General features: G+C 44.4%; 1 protein-coding gene across 1 annotated transcript in view; it reads right to left on the minus strand.

The window, feature by feature from the left end:
• Positions 1-23,756, minus strand: part of XPC (XPC complex subunit, DNA damage recognition and repair factor) — a 296,222-nt gene that overhangs the window by 101,335 nt on the left and 171,131 nt on the right. The window contains exons 10-11 of the mRNA XM_069643405.1: positions 9,343-9,503; positions 7,856-7,937 (exon numbers count right to left, since the gene is read on the minus strand). Coding sequence (XP_069499506.1) covers positions 7,856-7,937; positions 9,343-9,503 — 243 coding nt within the window. The remainder of the gene's footprint in view (positions 1-7,855; positions 7,938-9,342; positions 9,504-23,756) is intronic.

The raw sequence follows: 23,756 nt of genomic DNA on the forward strand, positions 1-23,756 counted from the left end.
GCCGCCAGGTAACCTTTAACTAACGGTACCCACTTGCAAGCCCCTGTGGGCCAAAGAAAGCAAAAAAGACAGAACCATGGGAATGTCACATGCAAAAGGATCCACATTCTTAACCCTGCACCAGTCGCAGAACTTAGGCCAATGGCAACGGTACAAGGACTTTGTAGCTGGCCATCTGGCCGAGAGCAACACCTCCATCACGTCTTCAGGGAGGTCCCAATCCTTATACCTCAATCTTTCAGAAACCAAGCGTGAAGGTTGAGGGATCGGACCTCTGGATGGAGAACCTGACCCCCCTCCCGTGAGAGCAGATCGTCTCGGGTGGGAAGACGACGTGGAGGGCAGATGGACAAGTCGAGAAAGTCCGGGTACCACGTCCTCCGGGCCCACGCTGGAGCAATGAGGATTATCCGGGAACCGAACCTCCGTAACCTCTGCAGTACTTGCGGGATGACGGGGACTGGAGGAAACGCGTACAGCAGTGGGAATGACCACTCCACCACAAACGCATCTCCTAAGGCTCCTTTTGGAGGAAATTCCCGCAAGCAGAACCTCTCGCACTTCCGGTTGACACTGGAGGCGAAGAGATCCACTTGAGGGGTCCCCCAAAGGGCGAAGATCTGCAGGAGAATCTCCTGAGCCAACTCCCACTCGTAAGAGATCGCGCTCTGCCTGCCCAGAGCGTCCACCATCACATTTTCGTCTCCGGCCAAATGAACTGCCGAGATCGAAACTTCCTGCTCGATTGCCCAGAACCAGAGCTTTATCGCCTCCCTGCACAGAGGAAGTGACCCTGCCCTCCCCTTTTTGTTGAGGTAGTGCATGGCCCCTGTGTTGTCCGTCAGGATCAGGACATTCTTCCCTTGCAAAGTCGGCAGAAAATCCTTCAGGGCTAGCCTGATGGCCCTCAGCTCCAACAGATTGATATGGAGTCTGGACTCCGGAGACTAACGACCGCCGACTGTCAACTCGTTGGCATGAGCTCCCCATCCCGTGAGGGATGCGTCCGTCACGATCGTCACTTCCGGCCACGGTAGCCAATATGGAGCCCCCTTCATCAGATTGTCTTCGACGGCCAACCACAGAAGGTCCTGGGCGACCGAGGACGGCACCTGAACAGGGTCCGACAACCTGCCGGAGGACTGAGACCACTGGAGCTTGAGTGCCCATTGCAAAGATCTCATCCACAACCTGGCCTCTGGCACCAGAAGACTGCAGGATGCCATGAGGCTGAGCAATCTCAACAACTCGAACGCTGGGAGACTCTGGGCAAGAACTTGTGCACCATCTGCTGAATGTGATTAGCTCTCACCTGGGGAGGAAAACACTGCCCCAGGGACGTGTCGAGCACAGCTCCGATTTAATGGAGCCTCTGAGTTGGTGTCAAATGGGACTTCTTTAAGTTGAGGGAGAAGCCCAACTTGTGGAGGGAGTGGCAGGTGACTGACAGATGATCCAGGACTTGCCCAGGAGAGCGTGCCCTGATCAACCAATCGTCCAGGTAGGGGTAGACGTGAATCCCCACTTTCCTGAGGTGCGCTGCCACCACTACCATGAGCTTGGTGAAGCCCCTGGGGGCAGAGGTCAATCCGAACGGCAGGACCCGAAACTGAAAGTGCGAGTCGCCAACCGCGAACCTCAGGTACTTCTTGTGCTTTGGATGTATCGGCACATGAAAATAAGCGTCCTTGAGGTCGAGAGACACCAACCAGTCCTGAAGTTGAAGAGCCCGGAGGACTTTAGAGAGAATAACCATCTTGAACTTGTCCTTCCCGAGGAGTTTGTTCAAACCTCGAGTACCTTGTTTTCCACCTCTGGCACTCCTACGGTGGCCCCTTTGACTGGCAGCTCCTCTCGCTTTACCAAAGGATGAGTAATAACGAAAGGAACCTCCCCTCCATTGCTGTCCGCTGGGATGAAAAGGCGGAGGCGAACTGCAGCGCCCAACGACTTCGCTGCAGCTTTGGAGGTCTGCAACCTCTCAAGGCTCTCGTCAGCCTTGCTGCCAAAAAGATGTTCCCCGTCAAAGGGCATGTTGAGGAGCCGGGCCTACACATCAGGAGCAAACCCCGACTTGCGCAACCACGCAAACCTGCGTATCAGGGCGCTCGCCGCCATGGACCGGCTGACGCAATCTGCCATGTCCAAACCCGACTGAACGGCCTCATACATGGAATCCTTGCCATCCTGAACCATGGCAAGGAAACCATCCCGTCAGTCCCCTTCGGAAATATGTTCAGCCGTTAATGAAACAGTTCCACAGAGTGTGCGTGAAACGTGACAAGGCACATACGGAGTTGGCCGCCTGTCATCCCTATCAGGAGGGATGGTAGGATACGACGCCTGCTTTGCTGGGGCCGCAGCCGCATGCACCACCAACTCTCCGGAGTGGGGTGCTTGGTCAAGTAGCAGGGGTCACTACTGGCTGGGTGGTATTTTCGCGGCAAAGACTTGCCCACTGCCGGGAGATTCTCCGGAGCAGTCCGACCCGCCACCACCCTCCTCTGTAGAGCCATATGGAACGGCAGTACCGGGTCAGTTGGTGGACCTTGGTCGAGGGTATCCGTAAGGTCATCCTGAAGAAAATCCCCTGGGGGGAGCAGACCATCTCAAGTACTCGGTGACCCTAGACATAAGGCACCGGTATGAGGAGTCGGCATGAGTGCCAGGCTCAGGCATACAAAACTCCACCTCCGGAGAGGTGTCCAGCCACTGGCATCGTGCAGGGACTGCCGCAGGTCCTCAATTTGGCTATGGCCCGAGAGAATCTCGTCTGGCACCGTATCAGGAACCAACGCAATCATCAGAGCCCTCATCCACCTCTGAAATAAACTCAAGATGGCGGTAAGAAGGCACAGAATGTGGAACAAAGCCATGCTTGACCTTGGCCAGAACCTTTCTAGGGGGTTCCACTGAGCCCCGGGGTACCCCCGTCGAAACGGCCTCGAAAGGCATCGAGTGTATCGGCGTCGATCCTGAACGCGGCGCTGACCGCATCGATGGCTTCAACACAGGCCTCGAGGCCGGAGCCCCGAGCATGTCCCTCGACAGCCTGGGCACCAATGGCGTTGACGACTTCTTTAGAGGCAGGGCCTCGAAGGAGTCCGTCGACAACCTCGGCGCCACCGGCATCGATGTCTTCCTCGAAGACACCAAAGGTGCACACGGTCTCTAGTGCGTCGAGGACCGGGACCTGGACCGGGCATGACGAGAACGATTCCCCTTGTCCAAGCAGGACCTCTCCCGCGAATCGTGCCGACCACCCGAGCCCAAAGGCGTGCGAGCGGTGTCTCTCGACCGATCACGACCGACCCCACTCGGAGGCGCGGACAGACCAGTGCCCTGCAATTCGAGAATCGCTAACATTTTCTTCCCGAAGGAAGCCCATTCCTCCAGCGGCGCATGCTTGGTGGGATAAGCGACCCGCCGATGGGCAGTCATCGGATGAGGACGGGGAAGGCGACCAATGATGGCGCTTCCGGGAGTGCCTCAAAGAGGCAGAAGAGTGGCGGGACCGACTCCGGGACAGGGACCCACTGGACTTCCGACGACGATGCGGAGAGTCGCCCCTCGAATCGTCCGTCGAAAGCCCCGCAGACCTCGACTTCCGTGGCTTGGATACCTTACCTTCCGACAACAACTTCTTGCGCTCCCGCAAGGATTTGGACGTGAGTGACTGGCAGTCGACACAGTCATTCGTGTCATGGGCCTCCCCGTGGCACCAGAGGCAGGCGTCGTGCGAGTCCGTCACCGACATCTTGGACCCACAGTCCCCGCACTTCTTAAAGCCCAGACGCGGGGTGGAAGACGAGGTAGACATCTTCACGAAGAATATACTTCACAATACGAACAGGTTTGAAGAACCAAGAAAGAACAGAACAGAAACTCCAAAGAGTCGAGGCGCGCCGAGATCTCCGAAGCGAACACGTTCGCAGAAAAATCTGGGCCAACGGGCGTCGTGTGTCCTACTTATAACATACAGTGACATAGGCCGTCGGAGGAGGTCCTCGAAGGCGGCGTATCGAAGTCATCGACGGAGGACGCAGAAGATTTTCCGAAGCAGCACAGCTATGGTGATTACATGTCATAGATATGGAATACGTCGGAGGACCCAATCCCCTCGAAGCAGCGCCTACACCACAATAGGTTACATCGCTCCCCAACCAATCCTGTACTAATGTAAACCCTATGTATATGACGTCATCGAGGGTGCGGTTTTGCTTTATATTTCCATGTAAGTATTGTTTGGCAGAGCGCTCTCAAGGCAGCAGAGTTCTCTGGATGCCAAATTTTATATAAAGATTTATAAATCTTGCAACCTGTTCTCCTAGTCTCATTCCCTACTGGGATGTGTCATATTTTATAAGTTTACATTGGCAAGTCGGGGAGTGAGCCATTACGAGATCCGGGACGCGCCCAGCAAAATCATCGCCTCTGCGGTTGACCAGTGTGCGCACAAACAGAAAGGTTCTAAGACGTCAAGTTTGCAAATACCCGACTGCTCACCAAGGCGGGTCACAGCTTGGTTGGGGTGCGGTTCCGATTGTAGATAGACCGTAAACGGAGGCTGAGCCTTTACACTGACTGAGCTTGAGCCCCCTCAACAGAGTGTGGGACCCAATAAGCAAGTAAAGTCCATTTCAACCTTCGGGTACCGCAGTGTTGTATTTGCAGTAGACGCGAGGAACTGAAACACTGAACAGCCACTGATTTGAATATTGCCGGCTCCGAGTGGTGCCCGTCCCACTGCAGGAGTCCCCAGAAGTCCTCCCTCTTGTCCCCACGACTGAGGTCCAGGAACAGTGAGATCTAACGGCTTGTGGCCCTACATTTGATTCTTTTCTTGAAAGACTTCTGAAACATTGTGCAAAGACTTTTCTACTTATCCATCAGAAGTGTTTCATCCTTTATAAGACTTTTTCCCATTGACTTTGGCCTAGCTTATTATACTGAGTAACTCTGATGAAGGGATCCAAAAGTATTTGCCTGCTTAAGAATATTTGTGGTCTCTTGTTCTAATAATCTTTTCCTTTTACCAACTTATAACAGTATTCTAAATGCCAACAGTAAGATATTAATGTCCCCAGCACCCTAGCTATTGAAGTCACCTGAGGGTGTAGGTTGTGTCTGTGAGCCATCCCAAAGGGGTCTTTACTGTTTTAGAAGCCAAGAGTGTACAGTACTGAAGTTTATTTGTGTGTTACTATTATATTGCTCCCTTCTGAAGAAGGCTTATTCTAACTGACTGATAAATTAATAATTGTTTATTCAAGAGTCCTTGAGTGTAAGAGTTTATTTGAATACTTGTCACTGTGAATCTGTGTAACTCCCCTACAGCTCACATTGACCCCTCTCGAGATAAGCCTGGCTGCTCCACACGCTACCAAAACTGTGTAGTACAAGCTTATAGCAAAGGTTGGGTTTACTATACCTGTAGTCATAGTTTGTAGTGTTCCAAGAGGGTACTGCATGCAAACCTCACCCAACACTGGCCCACCAGTGGCCTGGAGTGGAGCAGGAATGGTGGGAATGCAGGGTAAATGTTTCAGTATGGCATCTTTTGTTCCATTATTGCAGCGAAGTTAGTTCTACAAAGGCAAGGGAATCAGAGGGTTCCCTTGTTGGTTTGCCCCTAGGACCAGTGTCTTAAGGCAGGGTTAGAGTACAATGGGTGAGCCACCTCAATGTAACTCTACGCGAGACCTGGAGGGGTGCGATATAAGTCTATCTGTAGGCCCCAGGATCACAGCATCAAGCAACTCGCAGGTAAGTTGTACCAGGGGTAGGACAGTACCTTCAGGTGAAGAAACAGTTGCTGCAGGATGGTTCCAGCAGTGAGGCGACAGCATACCCAGTCACTGGTTTCTCGGTCTTGGCGACAGAAGAAATGGACTTCAGTGGATCTGCCGATATCGTTCGTGCAGAAGGACACCCAGCAAAGGATCTTCGTGGTTCTGGCCTGTGTGCCTTTTTCAGGCTCAGTTGAAGGACGGTTGTCGCAGCGGGCGACTCTTCTCGGTTTCTTGGTCCTCGTCTTGGTTAAGGGGACTTTTGGGAGCTGGATCAGGTCACGGAGGACTAACAAGGATGCCCACAAAGATTCAGGCGAAACTGTGCTTCAGGAGACTATGCACAGCGATGCAGCCGAGGTCCCAGGGTATTAGCTAATTGCAGCCACAGGTCACAGCTCTTCAAGGGATGGTGCAAGATGCTGCTCGTCTTGGGATTGATTAGGCTCACTAATCCAAAAGGAGGAAACAGTCGTCTTCGTATCTTCCCTGTCGCTTAGAAGTTGAGGTCGGGACAACAGCCGTAACTCAGCAGGCGCTGGTGGTTGCCGGAATTTGCTGGTGTCGTCCTTCGTTGTTCTTCAGATTCTGAGTTTCAGCTCCAGGGCCTCTGGATTTACCAATCGTATTCCATTTACCATTCTAGCTTAGGGATTGACTGGCCAATTGGGACAGCCGGCCTCCCATCTGAACTGGTTTTTCTCAGGCATACTGCAGGACAAAGGACAGGCGAGTTTCGGTCGACCTCCCGCACTTCCTGTCCTGCCCGTCACTCAAAGGGTCCTTGCGGGGTTGCCAAGGGAAGCCTGACGAAGGCATAGGGACACGAGGACACTACCCCACCTAGCAGGGTAGAAGACATAAGAAAGGACATGCCATATTTTTCAGGGCTTAAAAAAGTACAGCCACCATTTTGGACAAATGGTGTCCCTTGTGTCCCCTACCGCAGTTTTTAAGACAGCTTGCGATGAAAGTTGACAAAAAGGTGTGTAAAAGATAAACTGCCACCAGCCTGAACTGATAGACCCGTCACAGTAATCAAGTCGAGAAAAGGGATACATTGGATCCCCTCAGCACCCAACATAAGGTGGGGTGTGCTGATCCAGCAAAATAAAAATAATAGGTAGGGTAAAAAGTATTCCCCTGCCTTGGTAACTTTAAGAGCTCGCCAAGTGAAGCAATAACAATCACAGGGAAGCTCTAAGATCCTCCAGCAACACTGCACAAAAAGTGCAGTGTGCTGCTTTAGTACATTGTAGATGTCTTTAAAATTGGAGGAAAGCATGACTCCACAAATAAATACCAAAAAGTGGAAAAAAAGTTTCCTTGAACAGTTACAGAATGAGCGAGTGCGGAAAAAGATTCACTCTCTCAGAAGAATCAGTCAAAAATCCAAGAGTCCAGCAAAAAGTGCTGGGGACTCATAGGTGGAGAGAATTTCAAACACAAAGATGGAAATCTACTCTAACAAATGTATAAACTCACTCAAATAAAAACATCCATCAGGTTGAAGACCACAATAATCTGGTAATTAATTAAACTCCACTGAAGTGACGAATGACAGTACAAAGGACATATGAATTCCTAAAATTAATGTCTTCATGATCCATAGTGAAGTAAAAATCCTTAGGAAGCTTAAATTAATTTAATTGGATCTCATCTCAAATGTGCCTACTTCTGTAGCCTTTCATTTTTACCATATTCAATGTGCACCATATATCTCGCATACATCCTCCTTACCTAGATTTATACCGCATTTCTTTATTGGGAGAAAGACACAGTTTATGCTTCCTAAGCCGATCAGCCGGATAGATTTACAGTGTGGACCAGCCATATCCGTAGAGTAGAAATTACACAATGTGCAACCACCTTCTCCTCCAGGAAATGCATTACGTTCAAGGGGATAGACGTAGAAGGAGAAGTTGGCCAGTATTAAAGCATGCAACTTTCCAAAACGCTTAGTTTAATTTCTTCAAGACTGTGGCTACAATCAATACTGTAAGCCGAAACCAAATGGCAAAAAGAGGTCAACGAGCACCTGGCTTGGATATCTAGCACTTTTTTACCTTGTATGGTACCTCCCCAAGTGCCACAACGCGGGCATCCTTCATCCAGGTGTCCTTGGAATGCAGTGTATGCACACAGTCTCTGTACAGAAAGGTAGAGAGGGAGAAACACGGTAAGGGTGGGAATCCTTCCAAGCACCAATGCAACCGTTTTAATTAAAATCATACATAGGTCAGCTAAAACGTTTGCGCTCTATTGTCTGAAGAAACTGACCAGTTAAAACTATCAAGCCAACCTGTTCTGTAGTAATGAGTTGCTGTTTATAAATCATTGGGTGCCAAAAATGTCTTTATAGAGCGGTAGGATGGCCCTGAGATAAGTGCAGTCAAAGACCCACCCATAACATCACCATAGGGCTAGCGACAGCCAAAGCCCAGAGTTCTGGGAGCAAGACGACACAAGACATCCGGTGGCCACACGCGGAGGCTTCACATTTTAATGAGCCTACACATAGATGCCAAGCGATTAATCAGAAACTCTATACTGAATCTGAAGACTACATTCTGATGGGCTTTCTAAAACCATGTCCAAGACAAGGATATTCTGTTAGTTTGACTTTGCGTAAAGCTGACTGTGGGGAGATGGAAGAAAGGAACAAGGCAACCCAAGTGGTAAAATCCTTTTAGAGATTATCAAAAAGCTAGATATTGTTTCCAAATACCTTTTATTTCTTTGTCTGTTGACTGGGTCCATAAGACAGAAAACTAGGAATAGCAACCTCCTCTGTGGTCAATCATACAACAATGAGTTGCAATGGAGCATATACTTCTTGTGCAATTTGCCCACTTCGGCAATGTCCCTAACAAGCCGATTTGTTTGCACTGCGGCCTGTAGGGAAATAGCTCCAAGAACCTTTCACACATGCCTGGTGGAGAGACAGAAAGGACGACGGAGCAGCAGTTAAGGAGTGTGATGTGGATGGAGAGAGGTAGGGTACGGGTTGAGAGGGTGTTGGTGTGGGGAAGGAGGGGGCCTGGCAGGAGATAAGAGGGTTGTTGGGGTGTCCCACGCACATTAAAGTAAAGAATGTGTGAGTAGAGACTGGAGAAAGAGGTGCCACTTCAAGTATTTGCAGAACAGATTACTTGGGCGCGTTTCCGGTCCTGCCATTTCCCTTTGGGAACATTGCTCAGTTGGTTGATGAAAGGTACAACTATTGTGGAGGCCTATCATACCACTTACGTCTTTACAAATCTTCAATAAAGGGTTATAGCACTCTTACATTAAGGTGTACAGACTCCGAATTCGCATGACCCTTCTACAATGGCTTTCAGGTGCGTAAATACAAAATTATCATAAATAACGCCATCACAATTTTCTATAAATTACGAGTTATTCTTTTAATTTAACTTTGTCCTCATCCTGCCATTACGGACACCAGGTTTCAAATTAATAGTTTTGTGTAATATGATGCTGTGACAAGTAATTACAAAGACGAATATCAAACACAAAGAATTATGGAGAAGGGGCCCCCTCAGTTTCTCACCTGGAGTACACAGCCTCTCCTTTGCAGTAGCCTAAAATGGTAGACGTTTCAGGGTAAATGGCCTCGTATTTGAGTAGATGCCTCTTCAAGACATATAGAGGATGACTCTTGTACTCCGTGATGGACGTAGGCAATGGCTTTTCCATAAGCCTCGATTGAAACTGCGTAATAAATCACAATAGCGTGTTATAGGGACAACGTGTACATTTCTTTTTTTTTTTTAAATCAAGTGCCTCATGTTTTATGAAGTTATCCCAAGTCACGTAAACCTTTAATGTGAACAGTTATTAAATACATAAGAACAAGATCAGCCACGTTCGATTTGGTCCTATTGGAGAAAGCAAACATGAGCAGGCCGAGAAGAGGGTTCTTTAAAAATGTGCACCAGCTCCAGTTACGTTTAAACTTTGACAATTTATAAACCTAGGCGAATGTTGTAGTGGCAGTTATCCCAATATTGGGCAAGGCCAAAGTTCCATTACTCACATGTGCAGGCAACAATGCATGAATGGCTGAAATGCCAATCAGACTCCTACCGCCATAGGTGCTTTCCAAACATATGGCTAAGCAAAAAGATTAGAATATTGATGTTCATAACAGAAAAATCATGATTTGTGGTGCCCAAATGTTTAAGTACCCTAACAACAGCACAGCAGTGCTGCCTACGTCTCCTGGGAAAAGAAAAGAAATGTAAATTACTCGTGCAGCAAGTGTACATAATCGGTAGGTTTAAGTACAGTGCAGGAAGAAACAAGGAGAGCACAGTGTTGGGTAAGATTTTCATATTTATGATGAATCTTCCTGACCCGTTTAAACCCCAGAACATTTTGCTTGGACTTGGTAATTATTCTACCTTGTGCCCAGATGAGTGGGAATCTTGTTCCCCTCTCATCTACTCTTTTTATGGGTGACATGTTTAGCTCTCTCCATAGTGTGTGATTGGAGTTCTAGTTTCCTATAGCTTTATACTGACTAATGTACTATGGCAGCACACAGTATTTTAAATGCAATGGCTTCCTTATAATTCTCTTATTATTTCTTGGGTGAACTACCGTTCCCAAGAAGTAAAGTGGGATACACATCCCATTTGAATTAATTTAAGACAGCCAGCACACCCCACCTTATGCGGAGTGCTGGGGGGACAATGTATCCCCTTTCTTAGTTTCCTGGTAACATTTCTGTTACAATTGCAAGTGTACTTGAATGGTTGGTGGCAGTGGTTTTAAATTAGTGACTATTTAGTCTTTACTTGCAGGCTGTTAGATCAGCCTCAGTAATGCACTGAAGGGGCAGTCGCCATTCTGGTAGAACGGTGGGCTCCTCTATTCGCCATTTCTCATTTGCTTGTTGTTTCTGAGGTCTTTGTCATTCTAGGTGGCAACGGCCTTGGTTGAAGTTTTGTATTCCCTGCCAAGGCTCCAATGTCTGAGAAGGCAGGAAGCGAGGGAGAAGTCCAAAACTCTGCAGCCCTTTGTCCTTCACATTGCCTGAAAGGAACCAAGTCCCAATGGGGGTCTGGCTGTCCTTATTGGACAGCCAAACTGCCCCTTTCTGTAAACTGCAGGGAGAGTTTGCAGAAGTTGTGCTGTAGTTCCTGTTAAATCTCCGAACCTGGAAACTGCTGACAAGTCGACTACTGGAGCTGACTCCAAAGAGGAAGATGAAGATAAGAAGCCGGTAGCGATTTCCAGTGACCGGAGAGCCTGCTGTGTAATCCTTCCTTCCAAATCTACCTGGGGCCCCGAATGCGATGACTCCTGCCCATAGGCTGGTGAGATCCACTAGTCTCAAGACCACCTGCATTTTCAGCCATCCCACGATGTGCTGTGACCTTGCTGGGCTGCAAACTGCCAATGCCCAAGATCTAGGGCCTGAGGGCAGTGCATGGTCTTCCGAAGTCTGAATTCGTCTGAAATCTTTGGTGGAGTCCTACAGGACCTCTCGAGACAAGATTCGAATCCCTGAAGTCCCCTTCACCAGAATACAGAACCGAGAGTGAAGAGAATCTGACCGGTAATATTCGCTCTTCATATGGCTGCTATAAAAAGGTGCCAAATTCGCAGAACTGCGAGAATCAATGAAGAAATCTTTGCTGGAAGCCTCCTCTGATGACTGTTGCTGCAAGGTCCCATCCATTGTCCAGTTCTTTCATCTCCAGACCAAGAATCCAGGGACCAGATCCTGTGCTTCTGCGTCCTGAAGGCATCCACTTTAAAGATCTTATTTTCTTCTAAGGTACTGTGTGGGCTTGGGTAATACTTACCTTACGTTTGGTATGCACTCTGTGAGGATGACGGGGTGATCTGTGTGGTTGGGAGTTTGCCCATACCACTTGCCCAGAACCTAATGCTGAGATGCATATAGGAAGCCTTCTGCGATGTCAATGAACACTTTGACTAACTCTGAAGCTAATACTTACTTGTTTAAGTAGATATCCTCTATAACTTGGACTTTCCCACAACTGAACCATATCCGGACCTGCCTACAGCTGGCACCTAGACCACTACGGTCCCCTCGTCTGCCACAGAGAATAATCATGCTATAGACTAAGGAAGGACTTAATGAGATAAGTCTTTGTAGGTATTCGCGAAGTATTTTCTCTTTGCCAGACAGCTGCGCATTTAATTGTTATTTTGCAAATCTTGTTTAAAGCAACTGTAAACCTTGAATGCTGCAACCTTAGGCTCCTTATTGCTCGCGCCTGCTATCATTGCCAAGCTTTGTGTGTGTTTTATTCCTAAGAGAGCAAGAACTCTCACGAGTGTATGTTGTGAACGGTGTGCAAGAACTACATTACCCACAATCCTAGTGGATAAATAGGAACTCCAGGCGTTTCAGCGCCTGCGCTTCTGGGACGTGCCAGCCGCAGCTCGCTGGCTCCTACTCCCTGCTAGGCTCCCACGCTCTCCAGAAAATCTTGATTGTGCGTCAAGCAACCTCAATAGTAAGTCCGACTTTCACACACTTTTAGAGGACCTAGTGAGTAGTGTATACTATATTTAACCATGTGCTTAGACACAACCGCGCATGCAAATAGTGAAACTGCTTCTAACATTGCGCCTCGTTTAGTATTGTCCCTTTCCTTGCTCAACACTCGATCTCTCTATAAACATGGCATTGAAATTGCAGACCATGTCAATGATTGCAACCCTGATTTTTTCAGCATTACTGAAACATGGCTTAATTCCAACCTGCATACTCAAGCAACCCTCTCAACCCCAGATGAATATACTCTCTTTAGAGCAGATCGCTCTCAGGGCAAAGGTGGCGGAGTGGCACTTATGTGCAACTCCAGCCTAAACTGTCAAGTACTACCACACAATTCATCTGATGGCTGTGAATCTGTGTTAAAATTAAGACGTCCCCTAATACATCTCTTAATGTACCCACCATCTATCGGCCACCCAAGGACATGCCCCTTTTCGAAGAACAAATCATTGACCTCATAACACAAATTAGTAAAAGTAAAAGCCCTCTTATCATGGCCGATCTTAACTACTGGGCCAACAACCAACTTGACAAAAGAGGACTCAGTCTAGAGTACTCAATCAACTCTATTGGACTAACTCAGTGGATTAAAACTCCCACACAAAAAAAGTGGACACACACTCGACTGGTTTATCTCACAAAATGCTACCATTTCTGACATCTTGGTTACACCATGTATATGGTCTGATCACTCTTATCCAGGCAAAAATGTAATTACCAGGTCCCCCACCTAAACTCAACACCTACCCGCGCTTGCAAAAACTAACTTGTAATTTGAAAAACATGACACTTCCTAAATTCTCATCCCTAGTAGCATCCAAGCTACAACCTATAACTAACTTAGCGGACTCCTCCGCCTTAGTTAACCACTTGACTCATTCTATCAAACAAGCTGTGAATGAACTAGCGCCCATGAAAATGAAATCCATCAAGTCTGAAACTACAAAAAACACCTGGTTCTCAGACAATATTGCTAGGGCCAGACAAAATAAAAGGGCTCTTGAAAGATCCTAGAGAAAGGACCCCAACACCACCACACTGGATGCCTACAAAAAATCCATGCATGAATACAAGAAACTTATCATTAATACCAAAGCCACACACTACAATAAAAAGAATTATAAACGCTATATCCAATGTTGGTGAAATGTTTAAAATCTTAACTGGATTTTCAGGACCAGCCTCCAACTTCTACTAACAGAACTAAAGATTCCAAATGGTGCCAAGACATCCACGATGCTTTCCTTTCGAAAATAGACTCCCAAAGACAAAATCAATAAAGCCCTTAGCAATGTAGCACAACCACTACCCACAAAAAATGTCAAACACCTCAACAACAATGAAGATAAAATACCCAATTCTCCTTTTCCCACTATTTTGAAAAGCAAGTGCTCAAGGTCATACAAGATCTTAGAACTACTTCCTGCCCTGGCGACGACTGTCCCACAAACATTTTCAAAGAATCGACAGACTTGCTAGTACCCTGGATCACCAAGTTCATAAACATATCTTTTGATGAAGGTGTGGTACCAGATGCGCTCAAATCTGCCTGGATAACACCCTTGCTGAAAAAAAGAAAATCTAGACCCTACCAACAAGGATAATTATAGGCCAATAACCAACATGCCTTTTATATTGAAGATACTGGCCAAATTGGCCTACAAAACAACTCCAGGCTCATGTTGAAGAACACAAGATCCTCGGCACTCGACAGTCAGGATATAGGGTTCGGCACGGAACTCAAACAGCCATGCTAGACCTTAAGTCCACCCTGGTGGGCATTGCTGACAAGAATCAAGCCACATTACTGATGCTTCTTGACCTCTCCGCAGCCTTTGATCTGGTAGATCACAGCTTACTAGTGACCAGGCTCGGAGAGGTCGCAAATTGTTCCTCGATGGCATCATATTAGATCGCCTCCTTCCTGGGCCCTCGCATGGTTAGGGTTTGTGTAGGTGTCACCACTCCACTCCACTCCACTCCACTCCACTCATATCTCTCAAACCTGTGGTGTCGCACAAGGCTCCTGCCTGTCGACATTACTTTTTAATCTGTACATTCGCCCTCTCCTGCACCTCTTAAACTAGGTGTGCAGTATACTAACTACGCAGATGACAAACAGGTGGTCATACAGCTTAGCGGTCAGTACAGAAATGATGTTGATGCCATCAATAACATCTACAAAGCCATCGAGGATTGGATGGCTTATAATCTCTAGCCTTAAACAACTACAAGACCAAACTAATGATAGTATCCTCCAAGAACACCCGGAGCAAACTAGATACGGACTACTCCAATTTCCCCATTGCAGGCAACATCATCACTGTTCAGAGGAAGGTAAAGACCCTGGGAGTTGTCCTAGACGACGAATTATCCATGAAGCCGCATGTCTCTTACATCAGGTCCAGCTGCGGACTGATCAATCAAATCAATTACATCCGTCCATTTCTAACAGCCGAAAACTGTGCTCTTCTATCCACGGCATTGATAAATTCCAGACTAAACTATTGCAAAAGCCTATTGTCTGGCACTACTGCCGCAAATATTCAATCTTTGCAAGTGGCCCAGAACAATGCCGTGCGGACCATCTTCACTCAATCTTGTCGCTCCCATATCTCCATCTTCAGGAAGAAGCTTCATTGGCTTCCGGTTAAACATTGCATTACACACAAAATGCTTACTACGACACATAAATGCCTCTCTTTCAGCAGTCCCATCTACTTGTCTGAACGCATTAACATCAAGAGCAATGGAAGAAATCTTCATTCATCCTCTGCCACAGTCCTCGCTTCCCCCAGATTTAAGACCACAAAATTTGGAAGCACCACGCTGGATGTTCAGGGCCCTTTACTTTGGAATGCCCTGCCGGCTGGACTACGACAAATCCAAAACTACCTCCTATTTAAAAAAGCCATAAAAACTTAGCTTTTTAATATGGAGTAATCCTTATAACCCCTTTCTGCTCCTGCTTGCTCTCTCTTTGTTGTTTTGTCTATGTCTGTGTTTTTGTGCACCCCGAGGCCTACGGGCATGCAGCCCGTTATAAGAATCAAAATAAATATAAATAAATAAGGACTCTGTCTTAAAAGTATAACAAGTGCATAAGTAATTACTTGTCAAAGAGTTAGTGTTGTAACTGAATTTTTGCAACAGAAAAGTTACAAAGTGTCTAAACGTTATTACTTAACTTTAAATTGCTGGTTGGGCCTTTAAAAAGTATGTAGGTTGCTTTACTTACTCACTTTGAACAGTGTCCCACATTCTAAAAAGTAATAAGTGTTGGTACTGTGTGAAGGCATCTTGAAGCAAGACACAGACAACAGATTTAAAGTTCAAAATAAACACCTTTATTAACTCAAATGTCAGGATGTAAAAGGTCTAACTTGCCCTAAACTAAGGTGGGATTTCCCTTCCTAAACAAAACTAAGGAAAGTCGGAGTCAAACTGTTCAACTTAAAAATCTGACTGTGTCCAAAACCTATACTTTCTCGCACAACTAAATCTATACAATGTGTAGGGATGTCAGCAAACAAAAACCGTGTTCCACAAAGTTCTGAACTTCTTCCAGCTCACAGCTATCTTTTACCTCCCTTCACTAAGTGTAAAACAGTTCCACAAAAAGTCTAAAAAATGACCTTTCTTAGGTTCAAGGTGATACAGTTTTAACCAATCCTCGGGGTTCCCTTCCTCAAGTTTCAGGTAACAGTTCAAACACAAAATAACCACGAGGTTCTGTCGTCATGTCAACAAATGTAGTTCCTAAAGTCTCTGGGTTCCCTTCCCCACGACTTTAATTTCATCATCACAAGTATCCTGGTCTTCTTATGACGGTCAACTCTTACACCCATTTTCCTTAATTTGATTTCATGTGGGCCTCTTGGCCGCATAAGATTTACCTTCAGGGTTTCAATAAAATTCTTCTGTATTTTGCTTTCAATGTATAATCATGCCGTTTGAAGCTTTTACTCAATTCAGTATTCAATACGCCTCTCTTGGGCTCAATTCTTAAATTCCATTTAATTCAATCTTCAGTGTACCTTTATTTGGCTTAATTTGTAATGTTTCATTCATCTCAGAATTCACCATGCAGTGGTTTTCCTTAATTTTAAAAAGTGCTGTTTGCTTCTGAATTCAACACGCAGTAGCTCTGCTTAATTATAAAGTTTTTATTCAGTTTGGGATTCAATGGGCATTGGTTTGGCTTGTGATTCAATTTCCATTCAGCTCGATGTTCAATATTAATTTGTTTTACTCTAAGTGAAATGCCCAGAACTCTGAGACTTTCGAAAATGTTCTTCTTGAGGCCGCTACCACTCCGATACAAAGTATTCCTTGTGCTTCAACAATCAACAATGGGAATAATCTTAAACTAGAGATTTAAAAAAAACTCTTGTAAGATATGCGACCACTCCGATACAAAGTATTCTTCAACAATGGAAATGGTTAAGCATTTGCGCACCAGGTTTCTCTTCTGACAGAAACTCACTTTGATACCATTCCCAGCAGGACTCGACACAGCCTTCTGCTGCTGCCATCAGGGGTCCAACTCCTGCCCCTCAGACCCTCCTGTGTCAGCTTCTTGACACAGGGGGATGAGCACTTCTGATGCAAGGGAAAGGGGCAGCATATCCACCCAGCTCCCTTCTCTACCTTCAGTCCGCTCAACGGAGCACCAGCTCCCATGCCACCCTTCCTGAGACCACCTCTCTCAGCAGTCCCCAGCGTCTCTGCGTCTGCACACGGCAGACAGACCCAGAGCAGTTTCCTCCAGCGCCTTGCCTTTCAAGCACGGTTTCCTGCTGATTTCACAGTCCTTCCCACAGCTCCTCTACATGTTTTATACATCTGCAATGTACAGGTTGCAGGTGAGCTTTCCAATTTGGCTTGCCTGAACATTAAGGGGACATGCCTGACCTTCACAACACTGCAGGCATTTTCTTCGACCCAATACTGAAGTGTTGAAAAGGTATAGTGTTCATTACTCTCAGCTGCCTCTCCTCAGTACTGTCAAGTGTCACATGAGGGGAAATGAGGGGAGACGATTTACAATAACTCATAAAGGTCGGGACAGGTTAGATGCTTTTAGCCCCTCTTAAAAGTATATGGTTTTACTTACCTTGAATAGATGATGCTCTTCTAAACTTGTAACGCAGGGTTGTGCTTTCCCTGGAAATGCTGAAGACATTTCTTTAATATTCATAGGGTCAATTACTCACATTGAAATACATTGGGACTTTCTTAAAGTGTAATTGGGTTTTGCTTTCCTTGAATTGTTTATTGCCTTCTAAAATAGTTGTGTGGTTCATACTTCAGAAAGAATATGAGTTGAAACTGAGTTCTAAAAAGTAATGTTGCAAGGAGTATACCTGTAACAGCGTTGGTTTATTATGTGATTTCATAACGGAGCGAAAATAGAATATATGACAAAGATGCACACCTTGTTGGCCGATTGTATAATTAATGATTAGATCCTTTTTAGGAAGATTTTTATGGTGCTGGGGAGAAAAATGCGACTGGCACCGGAATACAATACTGCATAACCGATAAACAGTGTATGCAATTGGTGGGCCCCTCCGTCCCCTGCACACTTTGTACTGGCTATAATGTCAGTCAATAGTTATTAGATTAAAGAAAATGTGTATTACACTTAGTATTCTATAAATTTTAAGTGCACAAAGAGTACATTTCAACATAAGTGTTGTGTGTTAGAAGAGTTACAATGTATTTACAATTTTATTTTCTGAAACTGTGCATATCCAAAAACAAAAAAAGAGCTGGATGCGTTTCGGGTCCAGAATTGGACACGCATGGTAAAGCGCATCCCTGCCGGTAGTATTCCATGCAATATTGCCGCACTGAGGTAAGCAGTCCCGCCTTCTCATCACAATATACAAACGAACAGCAATTTGTACGTTAAATATCACTTCGTCATTATGGATTCTTTCATCTGTAGAAGACAGGATTACTTACACTGATTAATATATATCTGATACAACAGTTATTTGCATCATGATTTAGGCATTTAATTTATTGATCAACATTCCATTCACTATGAACAATCTTCAACGCTATATAATGATGGAAAGAAATCATTGGTTCTCTTCTACAGTTTTGTATACCTCTCTTTACAGACTGCAGTATCTTTAAGGACATCTCTGATGAAGACTAGTTGACCACTATTTGCAGAATCTATCCATTGGAAAAACCACTCGGGTGCTCCTGCTCCTTTAGGTTTATATACTGACATACAGACATTCATTAGAGACAGACATAGCTAATAAGAGTATTTAATTTATAATGTAGATATTAAAAGCAAATGGAGACTAGTACCTATCCAAGCCACTGAAATTGATGCAATCATTGAAATGTATGCAATTGACGAATTTTGCATCTGAGGAAGGGAACTTCTTGGGTCCCGAAACGAGTCAAGCTCTTTTTAATATATATATATATATATATATATACACACATATATACATATATATATATATATATACACACAGCTTATAACTTATTAAACAAATTTTTCTTTTGTTTCTAATTTATGTGAGCTGCGCCTTTTTTTTTGGATATGGATTCACGGAGAGTGCGGTCCGTCCCCTCTCCTCTTTTTCTTTACATATATATATATATATATATATATACACACATATATACACACACACACATACACACATACATACATACATACAAAAACGCAAACAAATCAAAACAGCAAACAAAAACACTACAGAAAAAAACATTGTAGACAAAAATGAAATTAGTTTATTGAAAGAATTGGAAAGACTACAGAAAAAAAGAAGTGAGTAAATGGTGGGAGGAGCATGCTCTCCAGAATTATGTGGATGTCGGAAGGATTCCACTTGGGCTCAGAATTTTAACGTCACCGTTTGAGGAACAAGATCCGGAAATTCTCAAAGAATGGGGCGATTCCACGAACTTATGCTCAGGGCAGTTCTTAAATATTTTGATTAAATATGCTCGAAATGACAGACAAAATGTGTTAATTAAAATAGAAGAAATCAATGACCAGTTGTCCGCTATTTCACCCAGTGAAGTAGGTAACAAACTCAGAAAAAGCATGGAAGTAACTCTAATATCTTATGAAGAAATTAAATTATGCAAGCAGAGAAAGTTCCTTCGCGACAAAGAGGACTACGAAAGATGAAGAGTCTACACCTTTGCACGCCGATTAGACAACTTGAGAAAAATATAGCAAGTCAAAGTATTGAGAATAAGGAAATAACTCTCACTCCCACCTCAAGCGAAGCAGCCACAACCTCAGATTCTGAAGCATCCACCAGTACCAACGAAAATACCCCCCACCCCCAAGAAAACCAATTTTTTTTTTTTAGAGGAGATGAGGATGCTCGGTCTAGATGGCAGAAAAATAAAACATAAAAAATATGGGCAAAGGACGGGGCAAACACCAAGGGCCAGGAGGAAGAAGAAAACAAGGAGGGGACAAGGGCACAAGCAGCTCAGAGTCAGATCAAGGTACAACAGCACGGTCTGGGAAGAAGGCGGCACAATAGAGCCCAATAAATCTGATAGAAGTATCATCAATCTCTCAAATTATGCACTCGACCAAGAACAAGTAAAAGTTCTCCAATATGGATTTAACTTCTGCCCTACAGCAGGTTATGATTACACGTAAACCAGAATAGATTTCTTCAAATACATGAGAAAGATTTGACTGAAGAAATTCTTCATCTTGAATCCACCCAAAGAGAAACCTAAATCAAGTTCATCAGGTCGAACAGCAGTAGCAATCTAGGATCTTGTAGCACTAATTGATCTGGCTGAATTAGAATCCACAAATCAACCAACAGATATGGCCCTAGACATTACCCCTGAAATGTTAAACATAGAAACAGATTGGCCTATAAAGAGCACATTAAAAGAGAAATCAAAGTTTAATCCTATGTTTCAGCCAGGAGGAAAAGTCGAAGCCTTTCAGGATTTGGTCATCCAGGACATAAAGAAAGCCAGATCATATAGAAACACTACGAAGCCAAACTTTTAATCTAAGGAAAGAAAAATCCTAAAAGAGCTGCAAGAACTTGACCATGTGATCATAAAAGCTTCAGACAAATGTAGCAACATAGCAATCCTTAATAGAGAAGACTATGTGAAGGAAGCACAACGACAACTTGGTGACAATTACTGCTACGAAGAGCTTGAAGAAAACCCATTGGAATCCATAGAAAAGAAGGCGGAGTGCTTTCTGCACAAATGGCAGGAATTGAACATTCTTAATGAGGACTACTCAAAATACTGATTCAACAAAACACCCATCATCCCCACAATATACTTCCTACCGAAGATCCACAAAAATCCTACCTGTCCCCCTGGACGACCTATTGTAACTCTAAACGGTGCATCCCTGGAAAACATGTCAAAGTATGTTGATCAAGCACTACTGCCTCTAGTATTCACGTTACCTTCCTATCTATGTGATACGAAAGACTTTCTCAGTAAAACTGAAGGAATCACTTTGGAAAAAGACTTCATGTTTGCAACACTGGAACTAGTATCGCTCTACACCTCCATCCAACATACTATGGAAAAAAGCATGTAAATACTTTCTTGACAGTAGATCGTTAAATTATCTGAGTCATGGACAAATGATTATGGAGATGATAGACTTATGCTTAACTAACAACGTCTTTCTCTTTGACAATATTTACTATAACCAACAGCACATAACAGCGATGGGAACAAGTTTTGCACCGTCTTATGCAAATATGAAAATGGGTTGGTGGGAAAAATTAATCGTCTGGACTGACACCAATACCACGTATAGTAATCAAGCAGTCCTCTGGTTACGGTTTATTGACGACCTATTCATCCTAATGGAAAATGGAAAAGAAAAGGACTGGCTTGACTTTGTAACTATATATTGAATGCCAACAATTTGAATCTCAAATTTACAGAGACTCTTAGCCATGAATCCCTAATTTTCTTAGATGCACTGGTGAAAACTGATCAAAAAGAAATCAGTACTGAACTTCATCGTTCAGACATGCCTTTATTTGCGTGTAGCAATCACCCGACCCCATTAAAATGGAGTATACCATACGGAGAGTTTGTCATGATTCGACGCAATTGCAGCAATCTAGATTGTTTCGCTAGAAGGCAATCATCAAAAGAGCGTACACTAAAGCACGAAATACAGATTGAACAGTACTACTTTCTACCAATCAAATACCTGAAAAGCCATTGTAACCGGATGATGTAAGATTGATACTCACGTATGGCTCACACGCGAAAACAATAAGGAAAATACTACATAAGCATTGGCATGTCCTAAAAACTGATGAAGCCTTATTTCCATTCATGGGGGAACGAGTCAATATAACCTACAGAAAGTCTATCTCCATCAAAGATACATTAGTCAACAGCTTCATGTCCCCGAAAACAGAAACACAAGCTGCACCCACATGGTTGGACACAAAGAACGTTGGCTTTTCGAAATGCACTAAGTGCAAAGCTTGTCAATTTGCTCTGAATAAAACGAGTTACATACATCCAATATTAGGCCACAATGTTGAGGTGAAAACCAAAATAACATGCAATACTGAATTCGTTGTGTATGTACTACTTTGCTCATGCAATCTTTAGTATGTGGGAAGTACCATCGGCAAGTTGAAATTGAGAATTTTAAAACATATGCGTGCCATAAAAAACGTAGATGATTCCTACCCCATGGCAGAACACTTCAGAGACCAACATTAGAGCAAATTAGACAGCTTTAGATTCTTCGGAATGCACCACATCAAACTCAATCCACGTGGAGGGAACCGTGAGCTGGAATTACGTCAGATGGAGACACGATTTATTTTAGACTTCCAAACTAAGAAACCAGGAGAACATAACTTAGAAGAATTGTATACATTCCTTGGTACATGAATTTCCTCATCCCTTCCAGTCTTGACAATTCTCTGTAGTTAGTAACATAAGTATACATTTTGCTGATTTTGATAGTTGAGTTTGTTTTAACAATTTGTATTATATATGTGTGTTGACTTTTTATGTAATAGTGAGAACTGCACAGCCTTTTAGCCCGGATTTTATTCTCCTCCTCCTTTTATACACTCTCGTTTATACTTCCCAAATCCTGGTTTTATACTGTATATTGAATACTGACTGTTAGTATTTATGTATGTTTACAGCACTAAGCACTTTTATTTCGCTGCCACAGAGGATAACTAAATCATAAAAGATATAATGTATAAAAACTAATTGACAATATGTAAGGAACAATGTTCAAGATATTAACAAAGCACTTTGCACTATGCACTTTAGGAGCTTTTTGAAAGGTGAATTGTTTGAGAGTTAGGTTTACAGCACTAAGCACTTTATAATCTTGAACCTGAAAATGATCAAAGGATTAGAACATTATGCCTCCCCACATGTATATATTTGACAATTAGGCGGTCATTTTGCCGGCAGTAATTCTGCTAATTAGGATAATATTACTCGTTAATTGGTGGCAGTGTAATATTTTATGTGGCCAGTACTTGCTGGCAAATCCAGGCCCTTATTGGGAACAGCTTGCACGTGCATAGTAATGCCGGTTTTATCTCGTGCATTCAGCATTAGAGTGGTAACAAACCGAAATTGCCATTAAAATAAAACCTGCTATTATGCACAACACTCAAAGTGGCAGCTACAAATGTACCTAGAGTGGAACTAAACATATTCCAAAATGGCCGCAGATATTTGATAATAGAGTTTTCACAAGGACTTATAAAAGGAGAAAGAGAAAAGGGACAAAATGTGTCAGGTAGAATCAGAGTCCAAGCCCTTCTGCATTTAAAGCATTGTGCAATGTACTCATGTTTTATAAGTGAGCAAGCAACGGGAGCGTTGCGAAGCGCGTCGTAGGTTGCAATGCCTTCAATAAAGCTGGATATGGCACAAGAACATTGTCAGATCTTGGATTGATTCATTTTTGCTGGCGTCCTGCCCGCTTGAGTGCCGTCCCTGTGTGGAAAATATATATATATATATATAAAATTCCTGGGGTTTCCCCCGTTATGAGCCAGTCGTCCAGATAAGGGTACACTGGGATTGCCTCCCTGCGTAGGTGTGCAGCCACCACCGCCAGTACCTTGGTGAATACCCTTGGTGCTGAAGCTATCCCGAAGGGCAGTACCTTGAATTGGTAGTGTCGACTGTCCACCTTGAAGCCCAAATACTTTCTGTGCGCTGGGAACATGGCAATATGAAAATAAGCATCTTTCATATCCAAGGTTGCCATGTAATCCCCCTTTTTTTGGAGGGGGGATTACCTCTTGTACATGGTCATACGAAATTTTTGGGGCTTGACATACTTGTTGGCAGGCCGTAAGTCCAATACTGGGCGCATTGTCAAATCTTTCTTTGGCACAAGGAAGTAAGTTGAATAAAATAACCTTGTT

This window comes from Ambystoma mexicanum, chromosome 2p (genome assembly GCF_040938575.1).
Source record: "Ambystoma mexicanum isolate Mex_15411 chromosome 2p, UKY_AmexF1_1, whole genome shotgun sequence".
Classification (NCBI taxonomy): domain Eukaryota; kingdom Metazoa; phylum Chordata; class Amphibia; order Caudata; family Ambystomatidae; genus Ambystoma; species Ambystoma mexicanum.